Below are 27,069 nucleotides of genomic sequence, written 5' to 3'. Positions count from 1 at the left end.
CCAAGAGGACCCCAAGAAAATACCCGCCCCGGGCTGTGCTGGATGCAAGTGAATACTCAGGCTCTAATTTCTTTAACCTTCTCCTTCTCCTGTACTTGCCCAATGCCCCCAGTCCTGGTGGGACCTCGGGGGGCCCCGGCTGCCCCCCTCAGAGGCGCTTGCTCTGGCTGCAGATGGTGCACAGGAGGCTGCTGTTGGCCAGGGTGAAGGGTTTGCCCACCAGCGGCGTCTCGCACTCCAGGCAGGCAAAGTGTTTCTTGTGCCAGGCCAGCCCCTCTGCCCGCTGGTAGTCCTCCGAGAAGATGATCTGTGGCACAGACAGAGAGACACACCACTGATTATTGCCACCTTCTCGCCAAGCTGGAGTGTGGCAGGAGCAGGGACAGCCAGCCCTACACCTCCGGCCAAGCCCCTCAACACGGGGGCCAGACTTTGGGAATGGGCACATAAAAGAACCATAGAATGGTTTGGGCTGGCAGGGACCTGCAAAGGTCACCTCGTTCCAACCCCCTGCCATGGGCATGGGACACCTTCCAGCAGACCAGGCTGCTCAGAAGCCCTGACTGAGCCTGTGCCAGGATCCTGGCACAGAGAGACCGGTTGGTCCCTGTCCTGGCACTGGTGGGATCAGAGGGTCTCTGGGTGGTCCCTGCTCTGGCACAGGGGGGTCAGGGCCTCTGGCACAGGGGGATCAGGGGCTGTGGCACAGGGGATCAGGGCTCTGGCACAGGGGGATCAGGGGCTGTGGCACAGGGGATCAGGGCTCTGGCACAGGGGGATCAGGGGTTGTGGCACAGGGGATCAGGGCTCTGGCACAGGGGGATCAGGGGCTGTGGCACAGGGGATCAGGGCTGTGGCACAGGGGGATCAGGGCTGTGGCACAGGGGGATCAGGGGCTGTGTCACAGGGGGTCAGGGCTGTGTCACAGGAGGTCAGGGCTGTGTCACAGGGTATCAGGGTCGGGTACCTCGTCACAGCCGGCGCAGCGGGGCCGCAGGGGGATCGGGGCTCTGGCACAGGGGGATCAGGGCTCTGGCACAGGGGGATCAGGGCTGTGTCACAGGGGATCAGAGCTGTGTCACAGGGTATCAGGGCTGTGTCACAGGGGCTCAGGGTCGGGTACCTCGTCGCAGCCGGCGCAGCGGGGCCGCAGGCTCTCGCAGTAGTGGCGCCCGCACCAGGCGGCCCCGGCCTTCCAGAAGTAGATGAGGTCGACGAGGGGCTCGGAGCAGCGGCAGCACACGAAGCAGGCCGGGTGCCACAGGCGGGAGTAGCCGGCCCTGTCCGCGAACACCACGGGGCAGTCCCCGGGCACCGCCTGCTTGCAGGTCTCGCAGCGCTGAGGAGAGAGAGCAGGGTCAGCGGGAGCCCCGAGGCTCAAAGCCCTGCGGGATCGCAGCCACGAGGAAGCACCTTTGGCTCCAGGGCACGGGGGGAAGACAGGGTGCTGAGCAGCTTATTTTGGAGATCTTGGGAGGGATCGTTCCTTCCCAGACGTGCTCTCTGCATCGCTCTGAACCGCACGGCTGGTCGGAAGCCCCGGTAGCAAAACAGAACAAACTCATCTTCGAGCATGTCCTCAACGCTTCCCACTTCTCCACGGCCTGGAGGACCTGCTGTGCTGCTGCTCCACATCCCACAGCACTGAGCAGGACAGTGCAAACCAAAAGCAGACAACACAGGGCATCACAGGGCACCCATGGCCAGCAGGGCCAACATCCCCAGGACTATGACTCCACATCCCTGGCAAACACCTGGAGCAGTGCTACCTATGGACAGTGTCAAGCTGTAATACACATTAAAAGTCATTATAAATATATTTGTCTAGACTATTGCTCACTTTCTTCCAGCCAGATCCTCAGGCAGGTAAGAACAGCACTACCCACCACCAGCCAAGTGACTGGCCTTTGGGACCCCCCCAGGCTAAAACCCTCACTGGAATCCCAAGGTCCTGCAAGAAAGAGTTAAGAATTCCTACAGTGCAGCACTGCAGCACATCAAAGATGTAATTTTGCAAAGAGATTAGGAACTTTGGTCTTTTCTCACTGTTTTCTGTCTGTGCCTAACTCAGATGTCACTCCACAAGTTTCAGAACAGCGTTTTCCATTTCTAACAGGCCGCAGAGCCAGAATGAGCCGTGGCTAATCTCAGGATTAACAGCATCCGTGCACATTACACACGAGACCAACCGCTGGCTGTTTGTGTGTGCCCGCAGAGGGATCCTGTGAGCAGTGCAGAGCCAGCACTAAAGCTCCACTCAGAGGCTGACAGGATGCTGTCCCAGTTCCCACTGAAGCTGGACAGTCCAGGTCAGGGTAAGAGCTTCCGACTCTGGCCTTCGTCACTCCAGACAAGAAACACTCTTCAGTAGCAGCTGGAATCTCTTCACCAGAGCCATGGCTGGATTTGTACCAGCAGTCCCTGCAGCAGCCTGGCCGAGGCAGCAGGAGCTGCCTGTGTGTCACACGTGTCGTGGTTACACCACTGTGCCCGACCAGAGCGTTGGCACAGTGCTGTCCCTGCTCCAGGTGGCACAGGGTCTGGCACAGGGTCTGGGAATGTCCCTGTGTTCAGGTGACAACTTCACTTATAAACACCCTGACTTAACAGCTTCTGATAGGTGGGTGAAATCATAGGACCATAGGTTTGGGTTGGAAGGGACCTTAAATATCACCTAGTTCTGACTCCCTTCTGCTAGACCATGTTGCTCCAGAGAAAAAGAAGAGACACAAAAATAAGATTTTTCAGTAGAAGGTAAACTAACAGTCTCTGAGCTGCAGAAGGACATCAGGGATGGGGCAGAGACAGGCAAGGGGACAGATTTCCACCACCATCACCAGCCCCTTCCACCTGCTCACATGTGAGAGCTGGAGACACTGACCTTTGCATCTACAGCATTTCCTGACTCTCATCCCTCCTGTTACCCAGCAGGAAGCCAAAGGATTATCTACACCTCTTTTTCTCCGTTTGGTCACTGATACTTCCAGCATCCCACGTGTTTTGCCATCACCTCCTCCCTCGTCCAGCTGGATTTCCAGTAACCACCCTCCGCCCTTGGAGCGGTTCCACCGCACTGATGGGCATCTCCCGTTTTCCCAGGAAATCCATTCTGACAAGAAGAGGCAGCACAAGAGCACAGACGGAATGTTTCCTGGCTTGGCTGTTCTGCTGGAAGGGGATATGTCTGCTGACAATGCTCCTTCCACCACGGAGGGCTCCGACACGTTTCCAAGCGCTCCAGTGTCAAAGAAGGGGGAGATGGCACAGAAACTGTGGGATTTCTGCTCTGGATGAACAGGAACAGCATGGAGTGACTGGCAGAGAGCACCACTCCTGGCACACCAGCAGCATGGATGGATGGGCACTGAGGAATTCTGCCCCCACCATATGGGACTGAGGCCTTTTCCCTACGCCCTCGACACCTCCCCGAGGCACCAATTTGGGTGACTTGGGGCCCCAGAGCCCAACCCTGCAGCTGCCTCTGCTCTGTGAGCCCCCAGAAGCCACAGGCTCACCATCCCAGCCCTGCTTATCTTGCAGGATCTAAAATGAGAACAAACACAGCAGTTTCCAACCCCTAGCTCAAGTTTATTGCCAACAAGAACTGTCAAAAAAAACAACTTATTTTGCTGTTTCTTTCTATGGAAATTATTCACAGGGAAAAATTCTTCACAGGGCTTTTTCCAAGCATCATATAACCTCCATCCCCTGCCATTTACACACCACATAAAAGGGGCTCTTCCAATTTGAGATGGGATTGGTGCTCATTTTACATCTCCACTGTGCAGGGAGAGGAGTGAAGACTTTAATAGCTGAGGTGTTGGCCAAAAAAGTATCCTGTTCTCCTAAGCTTTTCTCAGCTTGCTCTCTTCAGGAGCTCCTGTCCTGCAGTGCCAGCTCTCAGGGAAGAAGCTCCCAGACAGCAGCAGCCTCCCCCAGAGCACTCCCTGCACTGCTGGCCTCAAGCTTTTGGGAACAACAGCTAATTTGGCCCCCCTGCTTCAGGATTCCCTTTGATTCCAGCACAGTGACCTGTAACACCAGAGGAGTCCCCACTTCTGAGGGGGTTAAGGATAATCTTGTGCTTGGTAGAGAACACTCAGCTTGTGGGACAGACTCACAGCAGTGATGGCTCCTCTCTGCAGCCCAAAAGAGTTCAGGAGCTGCCTGAGCTCAGCTGCCTTCCCAGAGATTGACACTGGGCCTGCCATGGCTCTGCCATGCACTGGGCTGCACCGTGTGGCCATCCCACTGCATCTGCCAATGTTTTGGAAGCTGTTCCATTTTTCAGCTGGTGCCTTGAGAAAAATGATGCTTGAAATCAAGGAGAATAACATCACAGTTATGTATTTATTATTTGAAAGGACAAACTCGCAGTTTAAGTAAACTTTTATCACTATGATGACTTACTGAAATGTTTAAAGGAAACCTTCCTTTTTTGGCTATTTTTTAGCTTAGAATTCTTTGTCCAATTTGGTGTTTTGTTGCAATAGTGAAAACCTTTACTGTGCCACTGGACTCAAAGTCAGATGCACGTTAACAGGCCATGGCAGAGGGGAGACATTACCCAACATGGACTGAAAATGAAAACTGCTCTTAACATGTCAACCTCAGTGCAGGAATGGCAGGAAAAATCTCCTCTTAAAAAACACTTGGACACCATTTGTTTTTTCAGCTTTAAATCCTCTGCTGCAAGTCACCCTCACAAAGGCCAGGACAAGATATTTCCACTCACCATATTTTATGATAAGCATCTGTTCAGCAGCCACAGAGGCCACTCCAGACAGTGCTGGGGGAACATAAATCTAAAAGGGTGTTGGAGAATCTCAGTCATTTCCCTGTGGAAATGTATTTGTATTCCCAGGGACACAGAGTGGCTGTTTAAATCTCCCCAGAGCAATCACAGCCCCAGGAGCACTGTCTCCATGTTCACAGCTCTGTGGTAACTGCACTGAGCCATCACCTCCTGTCAGTTGTGGTCTTTCCACTCACTCTGGGCTGGAAACACTAACTCACAGAGAAACAGCTTCTGATTGCAGGTACCTCATTGACTCATCACAGAACCATAGAATCATTAAGATTGGAAAAGATCTCCAAGCTCATCAGTTTAAATCTTCAACTGAATACCACCATGCCCAGGGATGATCCAGGGATGCCCAACCCTTCAGAGCTGCCAAGACTCCTAAGTTGAAATCACCAGCTCCTACAGCAAGAATCCCCTCACCTTGGCCTTTGCTGTGGAGGGAGGGCAATGGGGAAGAGGAGAACCCCCCTTTCACCGCTGTCAGACAGACCCTTGTGCTCAGCAGGGCTTGCTGGAGCAGAGGGTCTCTCCAGGTGCTTCCCAGGGCTGCACCAAGGCACAGCAGGATGTGGCCGAGCACCTGCAGCAGGGCTGGAGAAGCCCACGGGAGCAGGATGGTGACAAGGAACAGACCACCCTGGCTGGTGCCACCTTTTCCCCATCCAGCTGAGACCGACTGTATTCCTGAAGGCTCCCCAAGCAGCCCCATCCCCCCGTGCCCCATCCCATGCCACCCCATGCCATCCCATGCCATGCCATCCCATCACTCACGTAGTGCCCGGCCGTGCTCTCCAGGGCCCCGTTGGTGGACTCGGGGGGTTTGCCGGGGTCGATGCTCTTGTCCTGGGCCTTCCCTTCGTCCTTCCCGCCGCCGCCCTGGCCGGGCAGTGCCACCTCCCCCACGCCCAGCGCCTCGGCCTTGTACTTCTTCACAAACTCCTCCATGAGGCGGTGCTCGCCCTCGGCCAGGCCGCGGCACTGCGCGGGGTCCTGGTCGTACAGCGGGAGCTGCCTGGCCAGCCTCTGCCGCCTCTGCAGGGCCCCGTCCGTGCCTGCCACAGGCTGCAGCTCCCTCGGGATCAGCTCCATGTACTGCATGGCCTGCAGGGGAGAGACCAGTTACTGCATGGCCTGGATGGGAGAGACCAGTTACTGCATGGCCTGGGACAGACCCAGTTACTGCATGGCCTGCACAGGAGAGACCAGTTACTGCATGGCCTGGGACAGACCCAGTTACTGCATAGAATCATAAAATCATAGAATCAGCTGGGTTGGAAGGGACCTCTGAGATCATCAAGTCCAACCCTTGATCCAACACCGCTGCGGTTCCCAGCCCATGGCACTGATGCCACATCCAGTCTCATCTTAAAAATCTCCAGGGATGGAGAATCCACCACTTCCCTGGGCAGCCCATTCCAATGGCTGATCACCCTCTCTGGAAAGAAATTCTTTCTAATATCCAACCTAAACCTCCCCTGGCACAGCTGAAGACCCTGAGCCCTCTTGTCCTGCTGAGAGTTGCCTGGGAGAAGAGACCAACCCCCCCCGGCTCCCCCCTCCTGTCAGGGAGTTGCAGAGAGTGAGGAGGTCTCCCCTGAGCCTCCTCTTCTCCAGGCTGAACAGCCCCAGCTCCCTCAGCCTCTCCTCATAGGACTTGTGCTCCAGTCCCTTCCCCAGCCTCGCTGCTCTTCTCTGGACCTGCTCCAGGACCTCAATGTCCTTCCTGAACTGAGGGCCCAGAACTGGACACAGCACTCCAGGGGTGGCCTCACCAGTGCTGAGTCCAGGGCAAGAATCACTTCCCTGGACCTGCTGGCCACACTGTTCCTGAGCCAGGCCAGGATCCATTGGCCTTCTTGGCCACCTGGGCACACTCTGGCTCATGTTCAGCTTCTTGTCAATGGCCTGGGACAGGGACAGACCCAGTTCCTCGGAGCTGTCTGTGCCAGGGAAGCACAAGCTTGGCACGAGATGCTCCGCTCACCTTATGGAGTGGTGGCAGAAAATGTGACCCTTCCCCTCCCTTCTCCCTTTGAGGTGTTTTAACCCACACTTTGGAAATAAAAGGCTGAACTGGCTCAGATGCCAGTGTCAGGCAGGCTGTACTTAATCACTTCATCCTCAAAAACAGGTTGCCTGTTTTTGGAGAGGTTTTGTTTTGTTTTAAACAGAACCCAGCCTGCCCAGGAAAGCAAAGCAGCACGGACAGACCTGCTTTGCTGGCTCACACTCAGACCCCACCACACCCTCCCTCACTGGCACTACCAGGATACTTTTCTGTGTAATTTGACAACAAGGTTGCTGAAAAGTCTAAAAGCCCATAAACATCAAAATCCAAGAGCAGTTTCCTTCTGCCTTGTGCTAGCACAGCGAGAGCTGCAGGGAGTGGGTAAGGGGCTGTACCCGGACCATCCCAGAGCCCCTCAGGGCTGCACAGAGCCCAGTTTACAGTAAAATATCCCCTTTTATCAATTAAAAATATTATCTTAATACAGGAAAAAGTAGTTAAATAGCAGTTGGGTCTGGAACATCAACAGGCACCAACTCCACCCCACTATTGATTTCCCAGCAGAGGGAAGGTATTTGGTCACCAGTGCCCTGTGATATGGAAAGGAAATGCCAAGACAATATCCAAAATAAAGTCTCCAACTCAACTGCCACTACCTTAAAGTCAGAGAAAGCCCATCTCTGTCCCAGGCTGGGTTAGTGCCTGTGGGATGTGGGGGCTGCACAGTTAACTTCTCTGGCTGGGGATAAGGGAAGGGAGTTTCCCACTCCGGCATTTTTCCTATTGTAGTGTGAGGAGTGACAGGGCAGCCAGTTGGCTCCCTGCCATTCCCTGTCAGACCAGCTTCCAGCTGCATTAGATTTGCTTCTTACTGGGTCAGCACTTGGGAACTCAATTTCAAAAGAATTAGCACAGAGATTTAACTGTTTGTGGCACATGGGCTGGTTCAGGCCAGGCTTTTAAATACAGAAATGCTTGCACAGCACTGAACAACTCATCACCTTGGGAAAAACTTCCAAGTCCCTTCCACCTGGGCTACTCTGAGCCAGAGAACAGTGCTGCCAGGCAGAACTCCTGACAGGAAATTAGCAACAGATAATGATTTAATGGAAGCAGGGCCTCTTCCCTGCATCTTGGGGTGTAAAGTTAAAATCACTGTACACTGGGACATCAGACATCATGACTCAGTACACTGTGTCCCTGTGCAATGGCAGGGCTGATGTCCAGTTCCCTGGGAAGGCTGGTGCCCTGTGGAAGAAGGGGCTGCTCAGGAACAGCAGGTTGGAGAACTGCAGGATGCTGGGGAAGCGATCCAGTGCACTAATGGCTTTTACAGGCATGAGGAATCCTAACAGGAATGACAGGAGACAGGGACAGGAACTCCCTGACAGCTCCTCCCAGGCTCACACAGGCACTGCTGGCAGTATCCAACAACTGCAAAGGAAAAACCAAACCCTGCTGTGTGACCAGGGACACCAGGACAGCACATCCTGCCCTGCACTGCCTTCACCACAGCACGAGCTCCAGCACAGCAGTGACATGGTGGGATCTGAATGGGAAAGATTCTTAACCCACTGCCAACGTGCCAACACTAATGAGCACTCCCACAGAGAACAACATGGGCACCTGGAGCCTCCTGTGCCAATCCAGCCTCTCCATTCCCAACACAAAGTGTCTGTGCTGAGAGTGAGAAAAGCAAAACCTCGAGCCTTCCTTACAGCCTGCTCAGGGACAGGTTTCAATATCTGCCCCGACATGTGATGGGATGTCACTTCCTGAGCAAGGGAATGCTTGAAGACATAATTGCAGATGTCATCAAATGTGTCCAGAGAAAAGATAAGGGAAAAAAGAAATCCAACCTGACACCAAACATTGACATGAAGGATAATAAAAAGTTGCTACGTCTGCTGCTACCACATATTGTTACAGTCAATGCTTCACTATGTTGCCTGAGTGCAGGTGATTTGAGGAAGAGGATTTTAGGATTTCACTGTTCACTACTGATTTTGGAGCTATTTTATGACCTGTTCTTTTCGCTCTCCCCTGAGGGACCCTGAGTATCCACTTCATGACTTCTGCAGGCACTGCTTAACGAGAACGTGCTCTGAACTTCCTCCTATTATCGACCAGCCACTTCAGCCCAGCGAGGTTAAAAGCCATCCCCAGTTTGCAGCCTGCCTTCAGAAGGAAACCACTGGAGCAAGGCAGTTATGCACTAACAGCTTTTTGGCCCAAATCCCCTTTAAACTATCCCAAGAGTGGCTGACATCCAGCTCTTCTCCTCAAAGTTTGTCAAGTTGATCTTCAAGCCAAAATTTATCAAGGTTGTCTCCAAGCTCCTGAACATTGTTTATTTGAACCAAGATATATTCCAGCACATCCAGGCAAGATAAAGACATCAAAAGCTTTCATAAAGTTTTTGACCCCCCACCTTCAGGGAAGTGGGTCAGGGTGGGGGCTTGTTTTTGGACAAACAAGGACCATGGCACAGGACCATGCTCCCCATCTCCCCTTTTTACCCTGAGTTCTTTCTATAAAACCTAAACAGAAATATTTTGTACCCTTGGAGCTGCCCCTTGCCAGCACTGCAGGGATGGAGCTGGATGCTGCAGGAGGGGGACAGCTGGGATCTCCTGGGCCCCCCTGTGTCCCCAGACTCCCCAGTGCCACTGGGCTCCCACGGGGCTGCATTCAGGGTCACCCCAAACACACACTCCCAAGGGAGAGAGCCCAGGGCCATGAAAGATGAAATCAGCCCAGAAGCCACAGAGTTTGGGCACCCCTCAGGGCAAGGAGCCGGCCCTGCCCGAGGCACTGGCAGCACTGCCCTGCAGCCTCAACGGATCCTGGGTTCCCATAAATCCCAGGCTGGGGGGAGAGCACCATCATTGTTCTGCCCATCCCTCACCAGCTCCCTGATTCCCCCTGGGACCTGCGGAAGGCAAACACTGGTCACACAAACATTCCTGTGGGGAATTCCAGCTCCCCCCAGAGCACAGGGAGGGCAGAGGTGGCTGTGGGCACACGATGGAGCAGCTGGGCAGGGGGGCACCAGGGTCGTGGCCCCTCGTTAAGCCCAGTGCTGCCTCAATTAGCCCCCTGTGCATCCCCAGTGCAGAGCTCACAGCCCCCAGTCAGCCTGTCCAACGGGCTGAGGGCCGCTGGGTTTTAGGGAGAATGAACCAGTCTGTCCCTGGGGATTGCAGCTGCACTGCCACATTCGTATCCCCAATTCTTCTTCAAAAAAACCTGGTTGCAGTTTCAGCAGCTTTAAGCTATTTGTGTCATCCGAGGAGCAGAAGCTCTTCCCTGCCCACCCCTGACAGTGGAATACAGAATGGTTTTATACCACAGCACAGTGAAAAGCCAGTTAAATGCTTTCCTTTAAGAAATGCTCTGCTGGCTCACACTTCCACACGCCAAAAACCACTTCCAGCCCTTCCCACACAGCTTGTCCAGAAGGAAACTGGGCAGGGGAGGGAGGTGGAGCAGGGCTGGGGGCTTGGTTTCAGATCCAGGCCTTGGCACAGGACCACACTCCCCATCTCCCCTTTTTATCCTGAGTTCTCTTTACAAAATGTTTTTTATTTGGACCAGATTATGTTTAACTGTAAGGAAAAAAATTCCTAGCTCCAGAGCTGGATCTGGGAGGGGTTCCTCTGGCAGCAGTGGCAGGCAGAGCTCCTGCCCATGCAAGCAGGATACTCTCAGCACAGAGCTCAGCTCTGCTCCAGGCTCACATGCCCTGGCACAAGGAGCCTTCCTGCTCCTGTTCCCGGAGGCAGGAAGCTCCACAAGTCTGCTGGAACAGGGCTGGGCTGCTGCTGCTCTTCAAAGGGAGTGTGAGGAGCCCTGGGAATGGAGGCTCTGAGCCCACTGCCCCAGGGGAGGACATCCTCCAGCAGTGAAGGGATGCTCCCTGTGAGCAGGAGATGGGGGGCCCTGGGGCACAACCACCCAGCTGCCCACCCAGTTCCACCCTGCCCACCACCAGGAGAACTCAAACCCCCTTCCTGCTCCTCTGCTTGCCCAGCCCAGACACCCCAGGAAGGCCCGGAGGAATTGCTCCCACATCCCACCTGGAGCTGGCAGATGCTGGTGGGGGCTGTGCAGGGCTGTAGGACAGCAGGGATGGGATCTCTCCTCAGCAATGCTTTTATTAGATAGGAGCTTTACCCGAAGACTGAGCTTTCTAGTTGTAAACTCCATTAAAACTTCTCCTAGAAATGTAAACCAACCTACAAACCCCAAAGGCATTCCATCCTCCTCTCCTACCTACTCTGCTTATTCACATGGTTTTCCAAAACACAGAGTGCTCTGTTCATCTCTGCTCTCCGAGGCAAACCAGGATTTACTGTTTTTCCCCCAATAACTTGATTCCAGAGCCGAGTTCTGTCCCCGACTCAGCGACCCACCCAAGAGGCCGTGGGTGAAACAAAGCCTTACCAGCTTCTGGGCGAGCCCCGGGGGGGCCCACTCGTAGGTGATGGTGTCGAAGGTGGGGTCCTTGCCCGAGATGTTGGGGTTGGTGACGATCATGCGGTTCCTCTTGTAGACGCGGGCGCCGTCGCCGCCCTTGAGCCGCGCGGTCAGCGAGGAGTAGCGGGAGCCGGCCAGCAGGAGCCCGACCTTGCGGTCATCGTCCAGCTCCGAGCTCGGCCCGTGCTCCTCCTGGCTGCACTTGCACGACTTGCAGATCTTCCTGTGGGCCACAAGAGACATCGTCACCCCCCCGGGTGTGAGCTGGGCTGGGGGAGGCGGGGGGGTCACGGGGCGTCAGCCTCGTCCAGGGGTTAAACACAGCCCGGGGTCACACTGCGGGACAGGAGGCTCAGTGCAACTCATGGGATGGGGTGGGTTGGAAGGGACCTTAAAGCTCATCCAGTTCCACCCCCTGCCATGGGCAGGGACACCTTCCACTAGCCCAGGTTGCTCCAAGCCCCGTCCAACCTGGCCTTGGACACTCCCAGGGATCCAGGGGCAGCCACAGCTTCTCTGGGCAACCTGTGCCAGGGCCTCACCACTCTCACAGGGAAGGATTTCTTCCCATATCCCATCCAACTCTGCTCTCTGTCAGTGTGAAACCATTCCCCCTTGTCCTGTCACTACAAAAACTCCCACCTGTGGGGAGCTGCTGCTTCCCCTGAACTTCAAAAACCCCTTCAAGCATCACTGAATTGGAGATCAATCTCCTCATCAGACTCCAACGGCCCAGCACCAGCCTCACCTCTTATGAAGCTTTACATGGCATTAAAAAAGTGACTGCTAGAAGGAACTGATGCTTAATTGACTATAATTTGAACTGTAATAGCCATAAATCACACAGACAAATGTCTAAGGCTCCTCTCTGCTGGCCAGCATTCCCATCAAACACTAATAACAAAAGGGACAAAGTAACTCTGACACAATTCCGAGGATTTCAGCAGGATCCTGGAGCAAGAATGAGTCAAACCAGCCTCTAATGGAGTCAATTAACAAAAAAAAAAGTAGTTCTTCCACAAAGTGAGTGTTTTAAAGTTTGGATTCCACCCAGCTGAGGTATCAAAACTGGGAGCTGACAGTGTCCAAGGCATTCCAGCTGCAGCCAGCACAGCTGGGCCACAGGCTCCCTGTGCTGCTGTTATGGACACACACAGCCCCTGGAGCTCTGCAGGCACACAGAAAGGAGCCCAGTGTTGCAAGGCAGCTCAGGGGGCACTAATTCTCTTTTAATTAGTGACATATGTAGGGCTGCCTTCCATTTGAAAGCCCCTTTGTTGCCCCATTAGGGCAGGGAGCAGCCCCCCATCCCTGCCCCAAGCAGGGCATGCTGGCCTGGGTAGCTCCCACCAGTGGCTATTCACTTCAATTAGTGCTCTTAAGAGGAAATATTGAAGATAAAATCTCAGATGAGAGGTTCTGGCACTAAGCACAGCATTTCAGCTGGGAGGAGGCAGGACAGGCCCAGACACAGCACCAAGACTGAGCCCATGGCCAAGGGTGACAGCCAGGCACTGAGCACAGCCCCTCCTGACCACGTGGGATTATCATTTGGGTCTGCACTTCCCTGCCCCCAGAGCCAGCAGGGCTGTGTTTGCTTCCAGTATTCCCAAACAAGCCGAGAGGGCAGCGTGTGGCAGGCAGGGGCTGTGCTCTGGCACACACACACTGCAGGGCACTGGGGGGCTGGCCAAGCACAGCAGGCTGCAGAGTGGTAGCAAAAGTGGGACAAACCCACTGCATGGAGCCTCAGCTTGCTTGTGGATGAGATTTGAACCCAAAGAATAGAAGAGCAGGAGCAGCGAGGAGGGGGATGGAGAGCAGGGGCACGAGCATCCCCTCAGCTCAGCATCTCTGCTTTGCTCTCAGAGTCACCAGAGGCTGAACACCAGCAGGACCCAGGGAGTGGCCAGGCAGGGCCCCTCCAGGCCAGGACGTTACCTCCAGGAATGTGGCTCAAAGCCCATGCAGGTCCCTCGGCAGCGCAGGCACGGCACAGCTCTCCCCAGCTGCTGGCTCCCCGACATCTGCAAAACAGCAGGACACCCTGTGGGACAGGCTTTATCCTCAGGGGTTAGCCCAGACACAGCACTGAGAGTGTGCTTTGTCCTTCAGACATTGACTTCTCCAGCCATTCCTTATGTCCCATGAAGCCTCAAACCTCCCAGGTGCCAACTGACCATGTCCATGCAGCCCCACTATATGTTCATTTAGGGATGCTTGGGATGAAGGTGCTCACCTCAAAGTGAGGGAAAATGGAACAGCATGGAGGGGATGGCACATCAAAGCCAGTGAACATGGGCACACTGGGCAGCCACCTTCACCTCGTCCACTGAGACCTCAGGTGTCATTTAAATGCGATTTTGGTTCAGTTTGTACAGCTCATATACTGCTCATGGATCTGTGCAATCCAGACCACACAGGAGACATGGAGGTGTGTTACCATAACCTGTTTGTACAGCTCATGTACTGCTCATGGATCTGTGCAATCCAGATCACACAGGAGACACGGAGCTGTGTTACCACAACCTGATGCTAAACTTTTTTTACTGCAGCTGGCACCTCCTTGGTCTTTCTCCAAGGGTATTCTGGGCATGTGGCACGTTTCCATGCCTCTGGCACTGGGCTTTATGGGTGACTTCCACAGTGAACAGGAAACAGTGGAAAGGCTCTGGGGAGGTGAGGGGTGGACCTGGGGGATGGAGGGCTGTGGTTGTGCTGCACTTTGTGCTGCTCACTGAACACAGAAAAAAGTCACTCATATCCATGGGCACTCACTGCTGCAGAGACATCCAAACAACCTCCCAACAGGAGAGACAAGAGCAAAAATCCACACCAGGAGCCAGTACCACTGGCAAATAAACCTATTTTAGTGTCTGTCCCATGAATTTATCAAACACAGCTCTCTGAACATGAAGAGCACAGGAGGGAATGGCAGGAGACAAAAACAAAGTGCTGCAGGAGGCACCAGGGCGAGGTGACACCACGAGATGCTGGATTTATCTCAGCCTGGATGTTTATACAGGAGCTGTCAGGCTCTTGCCTGAAAGACACGTTTGTTCCCTGTAAAAATGAGCTGAAGGAAAACAAGGACTGTCCCAGGCCCAGCAGGAGCAATGGCAGCACCACGGGAGCATCACCCCAGCTCAGCAGATCCAAGTCTGGGCAGTCAGAGATCCAACCACAGGGTTTAACCCACCATCCACTGCTGCAAAAAACACCACCTTCAGTCCCCAGGCATTGCCAGGGGGAGGTTTCTGACCACTCTGGACCTCACAGTCTGCATGTCCCATGAGGGCTCATGACATGCACAGGGCTCACACCTCCCAGTCCCTCTTTGGGCCCTGCTCCCATTTATTGAGCTTTTATGGAAGATCTTTAATCTCTCTTGTTCTAGGCACTGACTATTCAGACCTGTACACACCCTGAGAGCCCGTCTGAATCCCAGAATATCCTGATTTGGGAGGGACCCACAAGGATCATCAATGTCCAGCTCCCTGGTCCTGGGACAGGCTCGAGGGCTCACACTCCAGCACAGCACAGGCAAGGCTGCAGAGGTTTCCAGTGCTGGGGAAGGCTGGTGCCTGCCCATGGAATCTGAGCCCAGTCTCTGTGTGTCTCTGAGCTGTGACAGTCTTTCATTACAAGATCACACACTATTTCAGTCACCACCAGTTACACTGGCAGAGGCTGCTCTTGCCAAAACCTATTTTCAAAGGGAGGGATCAACAGCAGTGAAAGAACAGGTGAAAGAACAGATGCTGCTCCCCAGTCCTGTGGGGCCCTTGGGCTGCCCCAGCTCTGTCCAGCTCCAGGTTCTGCAGCTCTGCTCAGATGCAAAGCCAGTGAAGGTGCTGGCAGCCCTCCTTCCTTCTGCATCCACCTGTCCCACTTCCAGCACCAGCTCCCAGGGTCCTCAAAGCTCCTGCGTGGATCTGGGGCACCCCACGGTCTTCTCTGACATTCAAACATCCTGCAGCCTTCAGGAGGATGAGGTTATTTGATGGCACTCAGGAAAGACATTTCATTTGTTTGGAAACAAGTAAAACTTGCTAACAAGGACAAAGTTTCTATAAACAGATGTTCTAGAAAGGACGAGAGGTTTGTTTGCCAGTTTTAAGGTAGATGACAGGCCTTTACATGTCTTTTTTTTCTGAACTATTAAGTCTCTACACAAGGCTGCTCATCCTGGAGAAACACAGACAAAGGGGTACAAAAGGGCCCATTTTAGCTCCCTTTGCCCTAGGACTGCTAGTTCACTTCTGCCTCATCTTTCACCTGTAATTTTCATCTCAATTTTCCACCTGCAGTTTGCCCCAAGATTTTGAAGCCAGTGAAGACCTCCCACCCCAGGAGTTAATAAAAATAAATGTTAGAAATGACCTTAACATGCCCAAACACTCCACTCTAATATCCAGAAAGAGAGGACATTTTTGGTTCTTCAGCCATGTGCCAGCTCTCTAGGAGGGATAAAGGCATCTAAGATTTCCACGTAACACTCACAATCCTGCCAGTTCTGGAGCCATGTGCCAGGTACCCACTGACTGATGGGTTTAACTGACTCTGATCCTAGTGAGTCAGACAGAAGCTGAGTATCAGTAAGGGACTGTGAGTGGTGGTTTATCTAAAATACAAACATCTGGATTAAATAAACTCACTGGGAAAAGGTTCATTACACACAAGGGGAAAAGCCCAGTCAGTAGCAAGAAGCAGCATGTGAGCCCTCCTAAAACAACCTGACACTCTGGAGTCCAGGGAAGTGTCACTGCAAGAACCCACAGCCCTTTGGGGTGGCACCAGCCAGTGACCCCCCCATGGAGACAAACCCCGTGTGCCACTTCATTGCTTCAGAGAGGACAAGTCCCTTTCTTGGTAATTTATTCTCCCTGTCCAAACATGATTCCTGCTCCCTGACCAAGTTCAGTCAAGGTTAACTGCTCCTCGTTCCCAACGCTGCCAGCAGTGGCTTGGGCACAGCTGTCCCTTGCCAAGGGCAGGGTGAGTGTCCTGCAGCCCACAGTGGGCAGATTTGGGGTCCCACGGGTGCTCCCCCACAGCACTGTGGGTGAACAGCCAGCTCAGGGGGATGGATGTGTCTGACCAGTGCTCCCAGGGGCCTCTGGGCTCTAAACAAAAGCTGGGGATCCATTTCTCCAAGACAAACCCAAGGAAGTCTGAGCCATCACTTTTGGGCACACTCAGCTTCAGACATGTGCAGGAGAGTTGGTCCCCAGCCCTCCCACCTCTGCACTGCTCCAGCCAGGATGAGACCACACACCTTGGAGACCAGGAGCTCCAGTGCACAACCAGAGAAGCTGTGGCTGCCCCTGGATCCCTGGAAGTGTCCAAGGCCAGGTTGGACAGGGCTTGGAGCAACCTGGGCTGGTGGAAGGTGTCCCTGCCCATGGTAGGAGGTGGGACTGGATAATCTTTAAGGTCCCTTCCAACCCAAACCACTCTGGGATTTCATGATTCTGTGACCACCCTGGGAACTCCTGTTTGCAGTGTCAGCAGCAGGAGGCTCCTCACCACGTGAGCCTGGAGCTACAGGAAAGCACGAGGGAAACACTCTGCAAACTGGGAGGCTCCTCAAGCCAACACGTGGCTCCTGAGATGGCTCAGGTCTCTCTGCCCTTGGAGGTGCAGGTCTGCAGCAGCAGGGGAAGGTGCTGAGATGGCAGCTCATCCCCACTGCTCCTTAGGTGACCCCATGGAGCTTCAGGGACATCCCTGTGGCACAGACAGGTCTTGCCAGGGCACCAGGAGCAGCCTGGGTGCACTTGCCCACCGGCTGCAGCACTGCCACGCCCTGCAAGCTCAGACCCCTCTGGGCAGCGTCTCCTCAAGGGTCCTGAAAGCCCAGCCAGGTCTCTGAAGGAGAAAGTGATTCCTCACCCCCTTGGAAGCAGAGGGAGACTGGAGCCACTCTCATTCCCACCCCTGGGCAGGGCCCAAACGGAGCAGGTGCTGCTGCCCCCTCAGCACGTCCTGCCCAGACACAGAGCTGCTGCTCACTGCTCTGCTCCAGCTCCTCACACAGGCATACAAGGAGATTTCTTTAAAAAAAAAATGTGCAAGACACTGCAAAAAAACCCAAACCCAGTAAGATAATGTGAAACAAATGCTCCAACTATCTCAGGCTCCACCTATGCCCAAGCCCATCCGGGAACTGCAGCTGAACTTTGGCATCACCTTAAGATAAAGACTTTGAAGACATTTGTAACGCTTAAAAAAAAATAAAAAGCTAAAACCAGGCCTGTGTCAACAAACTGCTTAAAGAAAAGAAAATCCTGCTCACCAGGACTAGATACACACTCCTTGAAACATTTCTGTTTTGGCTTTCCATGCCTTAGAGCATTCTTGCTGTTAGAGGAGAGAAAGCAAGTCAGGGCAGAGGAAATTCTTGGGTAGTGAAATGATAGGAAACAGAGGCCATTCTACCCACAAAAACATCTCTGAACAGGCTCAGGAACATGCTGGTAATACCATGGTTTGCTGTTCCACTGGCCAAAGGCAGGGCCATCCCTTCGCTGAACAGCTGGAAAATGGAGAGCCCATAATGACAAGTGACAAGGAAAGAACCCAACCATGGCTCCACCTTGGTTCAGAGCTTGAGGACTCCTCTGGAAAGGAACACTGAGCTTCCCAGGAAAGTCAGGTGAGATGGACCCCTGACCAGGAGCCATAAGCAGGTCAGGGTTCAGCACTGGCCACTGTGGAGGGGACCCAGAGGGTCACCAGCCCAACTGGCAGGTTAATCTGGACTTTCATCCTCAGAGGAACTCAGGCCTGAAATAAGGTTCAGAGTTTTGGCAGGTTTGACCAACATGGCCATTAATCAAGACCATCAAAGGCTTGTTACACTTCCAAGACAGTTACACCCCCTCTCCTGGACAAGCTGGTCCCACTGATGGGACACGAGGCTGGACTCAGCTGCTCTGACTCCTGTGCTCAGTGCCAGGGAAGGGCACAAGTGCCAGGGAGATCCATGAGCAGGGTGAAGGGTGTCCATCCTGCAGCAGTGTCATCCCTCCCTGCTGGGGAGGTCACCTGCAGCTCTGCAGTCCCAAAAGGGCTTTGGGGACACACTGCCACGGCCACAGCTCCGGGAGGGACGAGCAAAGGGGGGCCCTCCAGCTTCCAGAGGCTTCTGGATCCCAAAAGCACTTATTGCACAACTCCGTATTTGGAGACTGAAAACGGTGCTGGAGACACGTAACTACCTCAAGTATGTTTTCTCCTCCTTTTTAGGGAGGGAAGAGGAAAAGCTGGTTTCCAAAAAGTTACTCCAAGTTCACAACAGCCCTTCATAGCCGAGGTCCTCGTTTCACCTCTCCTTGCACTCAGAGCACTTCCCAGTACCCACAGCAAGCTCAGTCCAAACCCTTCCCTGCAGCCTCTGGAAGACCCTCCCGCAGCCTCAGCACTGGATACCCTGCCCCTAAATAACAGCCGTGGCAGAAGAGAGCTCAGGGACCACGTGAACCTTTGGGTGGGTTCCTCCAGCCGCCAGGAATTTTGGAGATTAACAACTAACTCTGAAATAGACCCTTGAACAATGGAAAAGGGAAAAGTCTCACAACATTCACATGGGTGGGACCAGTCTCCTCAGCACAATTGCTGAAGAGTTTTGGGATATGGATGGACAGCAGTTAATTTGTTGTCATTAGTTGACCATAATAGAGCTAAGCTTGCATAATAATAGGAAGCCAGCTCAAACTTCCTTGAGGATTTCCAATAACTGGAGGGTGTAAGGGTTTACATCCAACACAAGGGGTTTCTATCCCAACAAGGGGAGTGCTGCAAACTCTGGGGAAGCACAGCACCATTGGATAAAGTGAAGCTGGACTTACATGGGCTGCAGGGAAAATCAGCCAAACCCAATAACACAGTGTTAACACTTCCAAGTTAAACCAGGAACGATGCCAGAGGCTGCACATACAAAGAGCCTGTTGGTTGCATTTTCCTTCCTACTGTGGGTCCAGACAGGCAGATTTGCTGTCGTGTCCTATTGCACACAGCCACCTGTGGCACCCAAGTGTCCCCTCCCAGTCCCACAGAGCCGCCTCTCCTCCGGATGGGGCAGAGACAGGCAGCCTGTTCACCCAGCCCAGGGACCTCTGAACTCTCCTCACAAAGCGCCAGCTTGGCCCCCAGCACCTTAATTCCTGGTTTGGATGGGCAATCTGCCTCACTCAGCATTCTCCTAGATAGCTTTCCCATCTGGGAAAACCTCCCAATAAATTCCTTGAGGAGGAGGGTCACCTGCTGCTCACTGAACCTGCCTCAAATTATTGGGGGAAATTACCCTCAAAGACACCACGGGAGAGCTGAAAAGTTCCAACAGGCTCCACTGTGGACCTGTTCCTCAGGATACAGTGCTGAGCATGGCCTGGGGCGAGTGCTGCTCCAGCTCCAAGTGCTGGCACAGATCACTCAAGCTGAGCTCTCTGCAGGTACCAGTGCTGGAGCCAACACTGCCCAGGCTCCTGCTGGGGATGCCAAGTCATGCCACCCACTTCACTTGTCCTAAATGAGCATTCAGACAAAAACTGAGATACTGAAGGAATCCAACAAACCATCCCCATGTCCCTGCTGGAGAACAAGGAGCTCAGCCTGAGTCCCCTCAGGGTTTGTTTTGGCTCATCCTCTCTTCTGGAACAGATCCTCCCTGAGTCTCCTGTGCCAGAGCCCCGTCTGGTTCCACTGCTCTGCTGCTCATCAGGGATGGTGCTGCTGCTTCTGCTTATCAGGCAGAGGCGAGGTCTGATGGCACGGGGGTGACACTGCCAGCCCTGAGACATCCCTCCCTCCAGACATTCCCAGCCCTGCAGACATCCCTCCCTCCAGACATTCCCAGCCCTGAGACATCCCTCCCTCCAGACATCCCCGGCCTGGGACTCTGCATGCAAACCTACAGCACCTGGACCAACTGAAGTATAAAAATGTCAGCTCTTGAGGTGCTCTGGGATGTGGATTTTTCTTTCCACTTCACCCTGACACACCAGAGCAGAAGTGCCACAGCAGAACTGCCACTCCTGGAACACCTGACCTTGGCCAAGTTTTACACACTGACTGTTATTGAGTGTTCATTTTTCCCCCTCCTGCTGATGACCAACAAACTGAAAGGGACCTTTAAGATCAACACGTTCCTTGACTACACCTGATGCCCAGTGAGGTCCAGCCTCAGGTGAGCTCAGGACCAACATCCAGTCCTGGTACAGAACAGTCCAAAACATCCCCTGGACCTGCTGCAGGAGAGCTCAGCTCAGCAGAACATGCAGGGTTGTGCTGGCCAAGCTATGCTGAATTTCAGGAGGGACTCCATGAGTGCACCTGCAAGTGGAATAAATCTGTGCAAGGGCAAACAACAACTGCCCTTAAAAAGTGCATTAACCAATACACACGCTCACTACTGCCCTTCTGAGAACAGCACAGGCCTGGTTTGATCTATTTTCATAGACAGAAAACATCTATTGTAATCATGACCTGAAAGCAATTTGTTTCCCTGCCAGATTCTGAGCAAGCAGTTATTCCAATTACCACACTCACGCTCCCTTACAAAAGGCTGTCTTTCATCTCAAATTCTCTCTATGGCATTTATTTAAGGCACCAGTGAATGGGCTGGTATCATCTGGAATACCAGAAGCACTTATTAAACTTTGCAGAGTAAGAAGTTTGTTGCCTTATATTTTAGCAACAAAAAGACCAGGAAAAGGCACCAATACTGGAAGAAACTATTTCAATGGAGCTGCCAAATCCCAGCCTACGGGATGACAGAGCTCCAACAACCAGGGCCTCTGCAAATACCTCGCTCTTCCAAGAGCACATAGCTGGCAACATTCCTTTCTTCACTAACAATGTGTGAATTAATGATAAGAGAAGGGCAAATGCTGAAAAATCAGATGAACAGATTTTTCCACAGGCCAGACAGTGCTTCAGATATTTGGGCTTAATTATAAACCCAAACTAAGCCGTGAGGAGGTACCTGGAACAGGAAGAACCCACCCAAATTTAATTAAACAGCAGCTGTGCTGAGTTCCAGAGCACTCAGGTAAGTGTTAAAGTGTGGCCTCCAGTTCCTTGCCCAGAGCCAGCTGTGTCCTTCCCACCTCCTGCAGCAGGAGAAGGTGATGGATTGCACTGGGAATGGGGGCCTCAGTCACTGACAGGATGCTCTGCTGGAGCTGCTCCCATCAGATTTCCACAGAACAGCTGACTTAGGACTAAATATCTTTCAGCAGTAGAAGGATCTTTACAGTCAAGGAAACAGGAGGAAGCTGAAGGTGGGCACAAGGGCCTGGGCTCCCATCCCTCTCCTTCACCCCATCCTGCATTGCAGCCTCACCGTGTCAGCTCCAAGGAGACCTTGGAATGTGGCCACCTACCCCACAGCCCTCCAAAGCCCCCACATGCCCATTGAGCTGTGCAAAATGCCAAACAAATGGCTGGGGCAGGAGGTGGTTCAGAGGAAAGGCACAGTGAGCTGGCAGCCCTGGCAGCTGCTGCAGAGCTGGCACACCAAGCCCTGGGTCTGCAGGGCTGGTCCTGATCCAGGTCAGGTGCTGCTCACCCACTCTGTCCTGGTGCTCTGGGTTGGGACACAGGCTGACAGGAGCCCAGGCAGCCCTCCTGCTGCTGTAGCTGGCACCTGTGGATGCTCTGTGGTTGTCCAAACTGACTGGGCAGCATGTGAGATGGGAAAACGCGGGATAGAATTTTTTTTTACCTGGAGCTTCATAATCTTGACACAAGTTTCCCTCTTAGAAGGGAAATAAAGGAGGATGATTTTGAGCAACAGGTTTCCAGGTCTTCAGAAAGAGCAAATAAGTCCAAGTGAATCTTGTGGCTGGTGATGCCCTGAACCCCAAGGCAGAAGCTGAGGGGCTGTGCCACCCCAAATACTGGCAAGACACAGGTATCCAGCCACCAGGCTTTTGGGTAAACTTGCTTTCCTGTGTTCCTCTGACACAGCCAAGTGATAGAGTCAAAGCATTGGGAGTAGATGAGATGGTAAAAGCAAACAACTGCCCAGAAACCTTCCCCTTTCTCTGAGCCCCATCCCTAAATAAAATAGTAGCTCCAAGCTGGGACATCCCAGTACCACCTTTCCTGAACGGCTGAGATACAATATTTCCTTTTTTAAAAAAAGAGAAAAAACTCAGCCTACACAAATACTCCAGATGCTGCCTCCCTGCAGCACCAGAGGGATTTTGTAACTTGTAAATTGTATTTTATGGGACTTGATTTTAGCTCTGAGTCCAAGTCCCAAAATAAACTCCTTAACCCCTGTGCTGCTTTATGATTTCATGTCTATAAATACTTGCTCAGAGCAGGTTTCTGCATTAAGATCAACATCTGCCTCCCTGTGACAGCTGCTTCCTCCCCTGGGCTCCAACACAAGGACGCTGTTCTGGGAGCAGGAGTTTCAGTCCCATGAGGTCAAACCAGCTCTCAAAGCTGGCACAGCCACCTCCCTGGGCCACCAGCCACGCACGTGTGACCTGTCCCCAACACCAGGACCCCTCACCCATCTCAAGGGGGCTTTGCAGAGGAGGTACCAACTCCCCATGGGAACTGAGCTCCTGCTGGCAGGGACTGCAGCCAGCAGGGATGAGCATGGAAGGGCTGCAAGGGACAAACAACTCTCAGTGGTGTAATTGTTAAAAGTGATGAGGTCCAAGTCCCCAGAGCCGAGATGAAGCTGTTTGTGCAGCTCTGACAGCGTTTACACAACTGAGCAGCAGCACGTTCAGAGGACTGGGGGCTGGCTCTGCAGCCCCTCTGGGCAGGCACAGCTCCTGCCACCCTCACCACTGCCTGCCCACACTGCTCACGGGGCTTTGGGACACAGCAGACTCCACAGATGTGTCCCACAGGAGATCTCTGGGCAGAGCACCCCATTATTTGGGAGCTAAGTGTCCTTCCCCACAGAGCTGGGCACCTGCTGGGGAACAGCTTGGGGCTCAGCCAGGCACCTGATCGAAGGACCTGGTTCATGAAAGCATGAACAAAAAAAGCTGAGTCTCCAATGTGTTCCTCAAATTATTAAAAGCTCTAAATTTTTGGATTTTACCAAGGGCAAGCTCCCAATCCCTACCAGCATTCCCATCCACGTCTGCAGATACATGCAGAGGGGTTTTCAATCATCCAGGTACTCTGCTGATGGAGAGGGAGCTATTGTCTCTCCCCAGGGCCCCCAGAGCATATCTGGAGCCCATTTATCCCTGCAACAACAACACTTCTCTCCTGTCCCACAGCCTGCTTCGGATGTTTGCGAGTCCCGCGCTAAAGAACTGAAGAAAGAAAAAGTTAAAGAATCAAAATTTGTATTAACTGAGCAAACCTCACCTTGGCTTTGATGGGTGCTTTTAGCTTAGTGGGTTATTTTGTTCTCCTGACAAGAAGGGACAGAGTTTAGTGAGAGCAGTCCCCAAGCCCAGTGCCTGCCCGGCCAGCTGGCCCCGCTGCAGCGCCCGCGCCGTGCCAGCCCTCGCACCAGCTCTGCTTCCAGCTCTAACTCTCCATTTAGAGCCTCATCCAAACAACCCCTGTGCCAAACGGAACGCTGTCCCACTCATGCTGCTTTAATTTCCTCAGAAAGAATCCCAGAATACGCTAGGCAAGACATCAACAATAATTAAACCCAACAGTGATTGAAAATCACATTTTCGGGGCCTCGCAACAAGCCCTAATGAGTTCCAGACTTGCCTTCCCCGGCTTGCTCAGACTGGCTGTGTGACACTGCCAAGCCAAATTAAAATTTGACAGCACTCCACGCCGTGCCCAGAAAAAGTGCCCGTCTCAGGATTCAGGAAATTAAACAGCCGTCTGTGCGGAGACGCCCATTCGTCTTTGGACAGAGATTATTCACACACTGATCCAGAGCCTGCATTATTCTTTTCCCTTGTTTTCATTATGTCACTTCACATCCCTTTTGAAGTGCAAACTAGCTGGGACTTCTCTTTTTATCCTGCTGTGTTCAGGTGAGAGGACACAGGCAGGTGGGCAGCAGAGCCCTGCAGACCAGGGCATCACCCCCTAGCCCCACAGGGGTTACACCTGGCACAGCCCAGAGGGGGCCCCGAGAGGGTCTCCCAGCAGAACTACACCTTCCACTGCAGGCAGTTTGTGCTTTTCCCTCACGGATTTAAGTGGAATAAAGATGGCATCTTGTCCTTTGCCCTTCCACCAAGGGGAGCTGAGGACCCAGCCACATGTTTCGGGAAGGCTTGATGGTTTCTACATCCATGAACCTTTTGGTGTGCACTGTGAGCCTTCACTGCTCCACTGCCTGCAGACAATGCTCCAGAAGCTCCTGGGAGATGGGTCCAGTGCAGAAATAGCTTTGCCAGGGTATGTTTCTGCTCCACAGCACGGATTTGCTCAGCACTCCTTGCTGCCCACATCCAGCCCTGTTCCCATGCTTTCTCCCACAAGGGACACCCAGCCTGGAGCTGTGGCAGGGACTCGGCCCCCTCAGCCTTCCCTGCTCCAGACAAGGCAGGAATTGAGCTGCTGTAGCAGACCCTGCCCACAGCCCACACACAACCCCATGGGAAAGGGTCAGTTCTCACTCCCATGGGATCCACTCCACTCCATCTCACACACTTCCCCAGTGCTCCAGCTGGCACACAGAGGTGCCCCCATGGGAGCTGTGGCAGACAGGACCCTGTGGATGTGCCCAAGGGTTATCAGCAGCAGGGACCTGCTGGCAGGGGACACATTGCTCTGAGTCTCTGGGCATGGCACACCAGGAGCCCTTCCCTGCAGGTCCCACCAAACCCTGGCCATCCCCTGCGGGGACAGGGTCACCCTGCAGGGCCACACTGGGGGTGCCTGCCCGTGCCAGCAAGCACTGACAGTGCCATGGCAGGCACCCAACAGGGTCAGCAGGGACAGCAAAGGTGGCAGGGCTGGAAAGAGGAGCAAGGGAGGGAGGGAAGGAGGAACCCCAAAGCCCTCAGTCTCACCTCAAAGCGTCATGTATGTCAGGCAGGACACAGGGAGAGCAGGGGCACAACACAGCCCCAGTCACCCAGAGCAGGCACAGACAGCAACTCCTGCTGCCAAGCACCAACCTTTGCCCGGGGCATCCTGCGAGGAGCAGCCAGTCCTCAGTAAAACCCGGCAAATAGTTTTCCTTGGGATCCAGCAGTGGCTCAGTTCAAACCTAACCTAACAAGGAGCTACACCTCGACAACCAGAGGCTGACCTTCCCATCCTGACAGGCAGGGAGGGATCTCCAAGGTCAGCACTGGCGATAAACTTCATGGCAAAGGGCAGCATCCCCCCGGTGAAGGTTCTGGAGGTGCCCCTGTGCCCTGGGAGACCCATGGATGCTGGTCCCAGGGCACAGCACTCGGCACTGCCCGCTCGGGGCCATCTGGCACCAAGAGACGGAATCTCAGCAAGCTGGCAAGGGGCGCTGAACTCACCCCCGAACCACGCGGGGACAAAGGCGCAGAGAGGAAGGTCGTGAAAGCAGCTGCTCCCTGACAACCCATTCCACACGCTTTTATCTGGCGACTAGAATCCCTTCCACCCAGCTCAGTGCCATGCCAGGAGGGCCTGTCGGCTATTCTGTCCCCATCCAAGGACACTGTGGCACAGCTGGGATTTCCCGGAGCGAACACTTTCCAGACGGTCTGGAAGGGCACAAGCATGTCCCCCAGGACCCCAGCTCAGCGCGGCTGTGCCTCGCACCAGTTAATTCAGGCAACAAACAGTCGCTTTTCCAGCAAAAGCTTTGGTGGAGTAACTTTCTGTACCGAAAAAAGCCCAGACCCAGGCGCAGCGTTGGGCACCGCGGGTGGGCAGCCCCGGAGCGGGGCTGGAACTCACGGGTGGAGGTGCCTATGGAGGGGCAGGAATGAGGGAAGGACTTGAGGGATGGGGTCTGTTCCCTCCCGGCCCAGAGCGGGGGGTTCTGTCCTGTCTCAGCCCCGGGCTGGGAGGGTTTGTTCTCCTGCCGGCACAGCGCTGGGCAGAACACGGGAGATGAGGAATACGGGGAAAAAATAAAACCCCGCAGTTTGTCAGCCGTGCCGGTGCCCGGTGGGCGCTCGCCCCTCCCGCGTCCCCCCGGGCGCGGCTCCCGCTCGGTTCGGCCCCGCCGGCATCCCCCGGGAAGGGGAGGCACAGCCCGGACCCCCCTTCGGACCCACCCGGGGCTCTCCCGGGGAAGGGGGGCACAGCCCGGTGCCCCGACTCGGGATCACTTCCCGGTCCGTTCCCGGTGTGTTCCCGCACGGTCCCGGGATCTGTTCCCGGTCGGTTCCCGCACGGCCCCGGGCTGTGTTCCCGGTGTATTCCCGGTATTCCCGGTCCGCTCCCGAACGGCCCGGGCTGTATTCCCGGTGTTCCCGGTCCGTTCCCGCACGGCCCGGGCTGTGTTCCCGGTGTGTTCCCGGTGTATTCCCGGTATTCCCGGTCCGTTCCCGCACGCCCTCACCTCTTTCCCGCTCTCCTCTCCGGCTCCCCCGCTGCTCGCGCCGGGCGCGCGGCCCGAGCGCCGCCTTTCATTGGCGCCCGCGGCGGCCCCCGGGCCGCCCTCAGCCAATCCCGCACCGGCTCAAAACTTTCCTGGCCAATGGCGTGCGGCGGGGCGGGGCCAGCGGGGAACGCGCGCACATGGGCGCGTGTCCGACAGGGAACGGGATGGAAAACTGGGAGAGGGGCTGGGGACAAGGGATGGAGGGACGGGACTGGGGGAATGGCTTCCCACTGCCAGAGGGCAGGGATGGATGGGATATTGGGAAGGAATTCCTGGCTGTGA

General features: G+C 54.2%; 1 protein-coding gene across 2 annotated transcripts; it reads right to left on the bottom strand.

Annotated features, from left to right (window-relative positions):
• Positions 1–6: 6 nt before the first annotated feature.
• Positions 7–26,785, bottom strand: LMCD1 (LIM and cysteine rich domains 1). Of its 2 annotated transcripts, none has more exons than XM_027702632.1 (6): positions 26,746–26,785; positions 13,233–13,318; positions 11,259–11,514; positions 5,576–5,905; positions 1,124–1,339; positions 7–307 (listed from the first exon to the last, which is right to left on the bottom strand). In XM_027702632.1, exons 2-6 carry the CDS (start codon positions 13,316–13,318, stop codon positions 149–151), a joined length of 1,047 nt encoding a protein of 348 aa, XP_027558433.1. In that variant the 5' UTR covers positions 26,746–26,785; the 3' UTR covers positions 7–148. The 2 variants fall into 2 exon arrangements, with proteins under 2 accessions (XP_027558433.1, XP_027558434.1); XM_027702633.1 differs by lacking the exon at positions 26,746–26,785 and adding an exon at positions 25,265–25,508.
• Between the last annotated feature and the right edge of the window lie 284 nt (positions 26,786–27,069).

Source organism: Neopelma chrysocephalum, unplaced genomic scaffold (assembly GCF_003984885.1).
Source record: "Neopelma chrysocephalum unplaced genomic scaffold, ASM398488v2 Primary Assembly neopelma1_189, whole genome shotgun sequence".
NCBI classification, from domain to species: domain Eukaryota; kingdom Metazoa; phylum Chordata; class Aves; order Passeriformes; family Pipridae; genus Neopelma; species Neopelma chrysocephalum.
Note: the sequence above shows the minus strand (reverse complement) of the source record. Positions and strands in the feature narration are given on the sequence as shown.